The sequence below is a fragment of the Diospyros lotus genome, chromosome 6 (assembly GCF_014633365.1).
Source record: "Diospyros lotus cultivar Yz01 chromosome 6, ASM1463336v1, whole genome shotgun sequence".
NCBI classification, from domain to species: domain Eukaryota; kingdom Viridiplantae; phylum Streptophyta; class Magnoliopsida; order Ericales; family Ebenaceae; genus Diospyros; species Diospyros lotus.
In genome coordinates this window covers 13,608,208-13,616,930 of record NC_068343.1, presented here as the reverse complement: position 1 = coordinate 13,616,930, position 8,723 = coordinate 13,608,208, and the positions used below count along the sequence as shown (strand labels likewise).

The 8,723-nt window shown below is 36.5% G+C and overlaps 1 protein-coding gene across 1 annotated transcript; it reads right to left on the bottom strand.

Annotated features, from left to right (window-relative positions):
- Window positions 1–3,150: 3,150 nt before the first annotated feature.
- On the bottom strand, window positions 3,151–4,435 carry LOC127803163 (protein OXIDATIVE STRESS 3-like). Its single transcript, XM_052339216.1, has 2 exons — window positions 3,990–4,435; window positions 3,151–3,807 (listed from the first exon to the last, which is right to left on the bottom strand). The coding sequence occupies exons 1-2, from the start codon at window positions 4,211–4,213 to the stop codon at window positions 3,432–3,434; spliced, it is 600 nt and encodes a 199-aa protein (XP_052195176.1). The 5' UTR covers window positions 4,214–4,435; the 3' UTR covers window positions 3,151–3,431.
- Window positions 4,436–8,723: the final 4,288 nt, after the last annotated feature.

The window sequence follows — 8,723 nt, the reverse complement described above, 5'->3', positions numbered from 1 at the left end:
GAAGGCATAATCATTGAGGTGGATTTATATTGGTAAATATGAAGTTATTAAAGTCAATAAAAATATGCTGAAACTGATCTCATTGCATATGCTTTAAGTGCAACTAAAGATATCCATTACAGTAAACTTTGTATGGATTTAGTTGGTATTTTGTCATTGTATGAACTTTGTTAGTATTTATCAGAAGATTAATTCTCTGTGATTTTGTTGAAAAAAACAACTATAAATAATTTTATATTTGAATTTCGTGTAAAGATGGAGCTTATTATAATTGTGATCCAAAATTCAAATTTGTCTGTGATTGGAATTATTAATTTGATCGTGATTAAGACTTTAAATTTGATTGTAATTAAGATGTTGTCAAATTCAATTTTGACAGAGATTTATCTAATCTATAGGAATATTCTTTGAATCATCTTTTGATCATGATAGAATTTTATGTATACATTTAAAGATATTTTAGGTTTATAAATAGATGTCTAATACTTTACAATTAGTTGCAGTTATATCACTATTGTAATAGTAATATCATTTTAGTGATATTTTGGTAACAGCTATATCACTATTATTATATCAATTTTATTATAATAATGTTGCTTTCTGACCAAAAAAGGACGATCGGAGGCAGGGTCGCAACGGCAGAGCGCAGGCTCCAGCGACGGATCCGTCTGGGGGGCGGCTGACACCTGTAAGCACTCCAACGCTCAAGTGAGTAAGAGAGTGAGAAGAAAGCAATATATCAGTAGGTCAGATGTCAGAATATGCCTTGGCTCTGAGAAGAGCTGGCTAACATATGAGGAAAAGACGTCCTCCTGCATGTATGTGTCGTGCGTTTGCAGGTGATGAAACGGAGTATCCGACATCGGTGAAGGTTCTCAAGCAGTAGTATGGTGGCAATGAGACTCTCATTAATGTGGATAGGATCCACCATTAATGGGGATAAGATCTAAGGTGGCTGCGCGGATACCCAGCAAGATTTGCAATGATGCCATGACATGCTGGCGCTGGATCAAGAGAGAGGATTCAAATTGGATCGAGATTAGGCCTAAGAAGAGAATCGAGATTGAGCCTAAGGAAATGGTTGAGATTGAGCCCGAACGGTCTAAATAATATTTTATTTTTTTTACTAGTAATTTTTTATGATTTGAGTTTTTCATGTTAAATTATGTATTCTTGTGTGTAATTAATGGTTTAATCGTGATTTATTTTTAATATAAAATCATAACAAAATTGATTAAGACGGTGACGGCCAAATTGCATACCCACGTGGGAGTCAAACTACTAGTACAACTACAACGAATTTGTGGCTGGCGTTGTCGCTTCCAACCCAACCCAACCCAACCCACTCCACTTGCTCGAATCTATTATGCACGTTATATGTTCGATCAAATGTCTCAGAAGAATAATACTTAATTCTTCCCAATACCGCGATGGAAGCTCGTTTGTATGGGCGTTATATCACCGAGAGTAATGCTGGCCGAATGTAATTTGAGAGCGACACGGATTTGCCACCTAGTTATTGCACGTTGGCGTGCTCTTTGAGTTTGGGTTTCGACCTTCCGGAATGGTTGACAAACATATCATGTGATTAGAGTTGGGTTTTTTGGTTTAAAGTCAGATTTGCAATTACGTTTTTGGTTTGACATGTATCATGTATGTGAGCCAAATTTTGGTGGATGGGTCGTGGGAGGAAGGCATTGGGTGAAGTAACTGTAGCAGGCAGGCCCGGCCCGTGATACTTGTCGTGTAGGACCCAGGGATTATGGTGCCCGCCGGCTTCATCAACCAAAGTGAATAAAATGTAAATGGATTGTTAAATCTTAAAATGCTCCATATAATTTATCTAAAATTTTGAAATAACAAAAATGCACTTTTATCTTTCTCCTCTCCTCCCTTTGGTCTGAACAAATTTTTATTTTCTTTATACATATATTCTCTCTTTCTCTAACAATTACGATATATTTTTCTTTTTTGCACTGAAATTATTGGGCCAAAGAATTCACAAATTAGACCCCCAAAGCAATACTAAACCTAATATCACTAGGGAGGAAGATTTGGTTTTCATGACAATAATTATAACGGATCAAACTGAACATTTTTTAACGAGAAAATACCCTCACGATCACACCCAAATAAAATTATTAATTTATAATATAGTTATATAGCATCTCCTTCTTCTGTTTCTTGGCAAAGAAATAATAAGCATTAGATAAATATTTGTTATTGACAAAAATAAAAATAAAATACATTACCCAATATAAATGAAGAAAGGGATTGTCAGGAAGGTAGGATCAAGTACGGAGAGGGGAGATGGAATGAGTTAATGGGCAAATTTCACAATGAATTTGTTAAAAATACATTGATTATTTTTTTATTTTTAAAAATTACATTAAATTTTCTCGAATTGTGCTTATCAATTACCCTATTATCATTAATAAATGCTCATTATTTATTTATAAATTCTCAAAACTATGAGTGGTTGGCAACTAACATTCATAACGTGTTGAAGGTATTTGGTTTCAATCAAGAAAGATTTGGGTTCCTCTTAACGAGAAAACCCTAGGTTCAAATCCAAAATAAAACTTCAATTGAAACCAAGTTACATCTTTCTCCATTCGTTTGAATCCAAATCTAAAAACCCCTAAATTCAATTGAACCCATATTAAATGAAAAACAAAGAAGTTCTTTGTTCTTTCAAGGCAGAAAGAGAGAGTGGAGAAACCTGTCAATGTGTTTAATTTATAAAGATTAAATCCAAAACCCTAAATGACGATTAATTTCTCATTAGATTCATTGCCAAAGTAGTCATAAAAAATACAAAATAATTGAAATAATTTAAACAAATCTCATAAATCACTTACAAAATTTGCCTTGAGTCAATTAATTCCTAACGATAATCACCCATATTGTTCATGATATGGGTTTTGATGAGCTGCAAAATGCCACAAGAAATGTTGCAAACAAAAGCCATAAAATTAAGCACTCCGCTTGAAGAAGCAACTATGAAAATAAAAATCTTTGGTGATTCTGTACAAGAGATACGGATACTGTCATATTTATGAATAAATGACATATAAATGTAACTCTGTTAAAATTAATTTGATGGGCCAAGCCGAACAGATGATTAAATCTGCTATTTTTGCACAAATATGTCTTAAAATCTAAGGATATATTACCCTTTCATTTAGAAGATGGGGTTTTTTGGCTTCTACCTTTCTTGCCCCCTTGATAGAAGAAAATGAGTGCGGGAAAATAAAGCAGTAAAGCATTAAAGCACCGGCAGCTAGAAAAGCACTCGGCTCAGGCAAAAGCAAGGAAATTCTGGAGGCTGATCTGCCGTTGCTGGAGCTTGAAGTTTAATGTTACAAATATATGAGGTAAAAGTAATTAAACTGGCTACATAAAATAGCTCAATAGATCCCCAAATTACATCAAGCGAACAAAGGGGTCTGGTTAGAGTTGAAGCTACTGGCGCTAGCAGATCTATGGGGCGGAGGAGGAGCCGCCATTGGAGGCCTGGCAAAGCTGCCATTACTACTCCTCTTCGCACTGGAGGAAGAACAGGAAACCCTAGAAGATGATGTTGATGTCTTCTTTGGGTTAAACCTAGAAGAAGAACTGGTCCTGGGGAGAAGGCTTGATGAAGATGATGAGCTATGGCTGTCGGCCAATCCGGCATAGCTTCTGCACGATTTCAGCCTCTTGTTGTAAGGGTTCTCCGGCTTGGCCAGGTCTTCTAAGCTTCTCACATTTGACAGGGAAGTGAACGACTGTGATTTCCCCTGAAAATACCTTGACAACCCTCTCCTGCAAATCCAAAAGCATTAAGATGAAGGTTAAACTAACACCCTGGTTATCGTAAAATTATATTACTCTATACTTAATATGAAACTCGGACTCTGAGATATGGTTACTCGATCCGAGAATAACCCATTACATTCCGGCATTGCGCGAGAAAACCCAGAAGAAAAGAAAGGAAAAGGGCTCACTTGATGGGTAGTTGCTCCATGAGAGAGGACATGTCTCGCAGTGGATCGCCGTCGTCGTCGGAGGACGGCGGCGGAGGCGAGGAGGAGGAGGAGGAGGTGGCCTCGTCCGTCAAATCCGAGTCCGACGAGGCGGCGCTGGAAGCCTCGGAGCAAGACGAGATGGAATCAAGAACTCCACCGCCATCGCCAGCTTTGAGAGGCACCATTCTGAAGCCGATGATCATCAAAAGCGATCGAGAAGCTGGAGGAGGAGAAAACAAATGGATGGGCTTTATTTTGAGAGGAATCTGTGGGTATGATTGGGATGGGATTTGTCCAAATATGGGAAATGGAAGGCGAGACGGATGAACTTGAAAAAGGAAAAGTGGGGGCGGGGGTAGAGAAGGGGAGAGGATAGGAAGGAAAAGCAGGCAGCTGGAGAGTCAAGACAGATAAGGAAGGACGAGCAAGGAGGAGTATATATACATATTCCATATGGATTTTAAAAGATTCGACATTATCCACTTCCCTTCTCTTGTTCCCCTATACCCACCATTGTCCCCACCGTCCTAAATATGGTAAAAGGATCAACATCATTAGCTGTGAGTTAATGGCTACCTACTTTGTATTTCAATCCAGTTTTAAGTTCTTAAGGACTCCCAATGTCATGCTCATATGGCTCCCGGGTAGACAGTGAGAATTTTATTTGAGACGTTGGGTGGGGAGCGCCGTGGAGGGCAAGGGTTGGTTTGGAAGGACATAAATATGGATAAGAAGGCTCCAATCCAATCCTTCATTTGGTAACGAGGCCCTCCACCTGGCATCATATTAATTAGTTTCTTTCATCCAACGAAAGCCCTTTTCTTTGCCTGTTCCTTGTTCAATTCTTGCAACATTCCCACCACACATCCACATTTTCTTTCTTTCTTTTTTTCTTACAAGTTCTTCAAGTTTTTTTTCACATATTAGTTCGACACAAAAGGTAGGAATGAAAGTTCAAAAAATATTATCGTTGTGTTTCCTTATCTACAATCCAAACTCACAAAGTGAGGGTTTGCCCTTGTCAATTTGAGCTATTTCTGAGGTTTCATTATTCATCATACTAGCTAAAATTTAAAAAATGCAGAAGAATATACAATTGATGCCAAAATTGGCATTTTGGGTCACTTTTACCTTAAAAGGTTACATTTTAACAATATTTATCTCAATCCACTAGCTATGCCCCTAGTTTGTAATATAATTGTTGGATTTAAATCCTAATTAGAACTAGGAGAGAGCAATTATATATAGATATAAGATAATGTTTGTTAAAATGAGTAATATAAATTTTTATAAAGATTATTTATTTGTAAAATTTAAAATAAATTATTTAAAAAAAGAAAATAAATAAATTTATTTTAAAAACTTAAGACGGGAGATCATGTAATTTTTTTAAAAAAATTAATAAATATAATAAAAAATTATTTTTAAATATTTTTTATATTTTATTATTTTAATTAATAAACACTACCAATCCAAGTGAAAGGCAAGAAGTTGAGAAGTTGGCTCTGAAAATTTATCATCCACTCATTGGAATGCTGCTCATCAATGCTTGCCATACCCCTTTCCTTTTGGTCAAAACTTTGGTAAAACTTGATTGTTTCTGTGGGCGTGGGTGCTTTAGTCGGCCGGGGGGCGGGGAGGGGCATAGATGGGGATGAGCAGCACCCAATTAATTAATTCTCCTCCACAACTCCATGGCCCCAGTCTTATCCATCCACGTCAGATAGAGAGAGAGAGAGAGAGATGGTGGATATGCTCGAAAGCCCTGCATCATGAAAACAGTAAAAAGTTTTTGTACGAAAATGTGTGTGTTTTGGTGGAGAAGGTTGGTTGGTTGGTTGGGGTTGGTTGGGTTGTATATTTATTATTAATTTACAAATCCACCCAAACCCTCATCATGTTCATGCCTGTCTCATCTCTGCCCACAACCACTTTGTTACCCAATATCTGGGTGAATTGTAGTTAATTTTTTTTTTCATTTAAATTATTTGTTTAGAGATTTTTTATAGTTTAAAAATAATTTTGATAGCTTTCGCGATTTTATATTTTTTTGTTCAGACATCCTTTCTATTATAAATGTTGTTAATTAAATCTTAATTTAGCTAATTAAACTCTAATTAATCATGCCCCATTGTCGCCGGGATGGATGGCTTCCAACTGGCGACCATGGGGCTCTTGTCATTGGTATTAGCGAGAGAGAGGGAAAGCCAGAGACAGTAATGAAGGTTGGGAAGAATAAGGGTATAGAGATGGTGATTCAGGAAAGTGGTTCACTGCAAAGTTGGAGTCGGAGAGGTGGCTCACAGCGGTGCTCAATTGGAGTTTGCAGAGGAGAAAATGAGAGACTAGTTAGAGATGGTGGCGGCAGCAGCTTTTGGTTCATGTTAAGGAAACCAACCTTGCTTTCAATTACTTGAAACCCATCTCCGCTAGCGCGACAATGGGTTTCACCTCATCCCCTCTGTCTCGGCTTCTTCACCATTGCCATTGATGGCCTTCTTCGTCACGATTGCTTGGAGTAGATGAAGGGTTTCACCAGATCTAGGATCAGAACCCCATCACCACCAGTGCCTCTCTCCTTCGTTCGTCTTGTTCACCGTCACCATCAAAAACCCTTATCCTTGTTGCTTTGGGAAGATGAAAAGTTTTACCATATCTAGACTAGAACCCATTTCAATTGTTGAACCCCATCCCATCCCCGCCAGTGATGGGTATCATCTCTCTCATTTTTTCATTGCTGTTATCGAAAGCCTTTGTCGATCGCCGACCACCGAGGCTCTATCTTTGAGTTTTGTCTCCGTATCTTTCACCGACACCAACTACGGTTGGAATCCCACCATCGCCGCCTCGAGTTTGCCGTTTTCACCGTCTGTTTTTGCCGCTGACAGAAGGTGGACCACCGGAGAAGATGATCTATGCGCTGGCCTTCATTTTTTTTTTTTTTTCAATTTCTTATGTTTTAGATGAACATGTTCTTATTTTTATTAGATAAAAGGATTAAAATTGAAGTTAAGAATTTAATTAACAAGGTTACTGTTAAAAGCTAATGGAACGGGTATTCGAGCAAAAGATATAAATCATAAGGACGTGTAGAGTAATTTTTAAATCATAAGAGTCTCCAAATAAATAATCCCTCAGGAGTCTAGGTACAATTTAATTTATTAATTAATGTATTTTATTTAAGAATATATTTGTTATAAAGAGCTTGAAGTTGTAGGAAATTAAATAGCCACATGCTATAAAGGTCATAGTTATTTCTTTTGAGTTTTGACGCATTCAAATGAACAAACCAATAAATCTTACTGTGATTTTTTATGTACTCAATACTTTCTAAATTCATTTGGAAATAGAGGTCTTTTCATACTTAGTTGCATGAAATTTGCTTTTGGGGACTTTCTTTTGACAATTCTTCTTGCTATAATTAAATGGTTAATTTTGTTGTCATAAGCTTCTCCCATTCATATTAAATTCAAGGTTCTTTTGAGTGTAAATCATTATTTTTTTTTGGCTATTATTATTTTGAAATATCTCTTGATTATTATATGATCTCTATAAAAATGTTACTATAACGCCATTAATTGTTGATAGTGGAATTATATAAAAAATCATATCTCTATTTATATTCTTATACGGAAGGATTTCTACATAAAATCTTATCTTCTTTTGCCAGTGTTTTATTTTATTTGATTCAGCTATTTTTTTATTTGATTTATTATATTATCACCCCCAACAGGAGAGAATAATATAAAATTGGTTGGATTAAAAATATCATTTAAAATTAAAGTTGTTAAATTTATTAAAAAATTGAAATGAAAAGGATAAAAAGAAGCTGGGCGCAACGCAAATCATGGTTGTAAAGATTGGGAAATGCGGGACCAAAAGGAAAAGGGACGCCGGTGGGGGGGGTCCTTCTGGAAGGCAATTGCCCGACAAAATAAACGTCCCTTTCGGTGCAAAAGCGAGGAAGGTCACCTACAAAAGTACCTTCAGCTCGGCGGCTTCTTGCCGCTCGCTGCTCAAAGCTTCCTTGCCCTGTGCCCACCTCATTTATTTTCATACTCTTGTTTATACATGTATAATAATTGCGAACATGGGCCATACTTTATATGATAAATCAAATACTATGGATATTCAAGTTGAGATGACTAAAAATTTACAAATTAACTATTAAAATCGTAGCTTAAGTAGTGGGATATATAATGTTAAAAGAATCTAAAATCTCATGTTCTACTCCTATTTAATCTTGTTGAAAATGGAATAGTTAAAAATCTAACAATAATATTTAAAAGGTTACCCCATGGGCAATGACATAGTACCAGGTGTTAGGAACTGTCACAGATTGCATTCCCCTTTGGCCCTTTCCCATCTTACATTTTTAGATTTCAGAATGAATTCATTGGCATTTCAGCCAACCTAAAAATAGGGTTGTAAACAAGTTGAATTAGGATCAAAATTAATAAAGTTCATGTTCAAACTGTTTATGATATATGTAATCAAATTTATATTTAGTTTCAGACACGATTAAACAGACCAAATCCGAATCAAATTTGAGCATGGACACAGTCCTTCTACAAGTCTAACTCGGGCTGGAGATTCAACTAATCAATGACCCATCAAACAAAAAGAACCCACCACCACAGCCGGCTGACGCCAACAACGATACTAGACGAGAATCATCAAAGTGAAAAAATATTTCGAAAAAAACACGGTAAA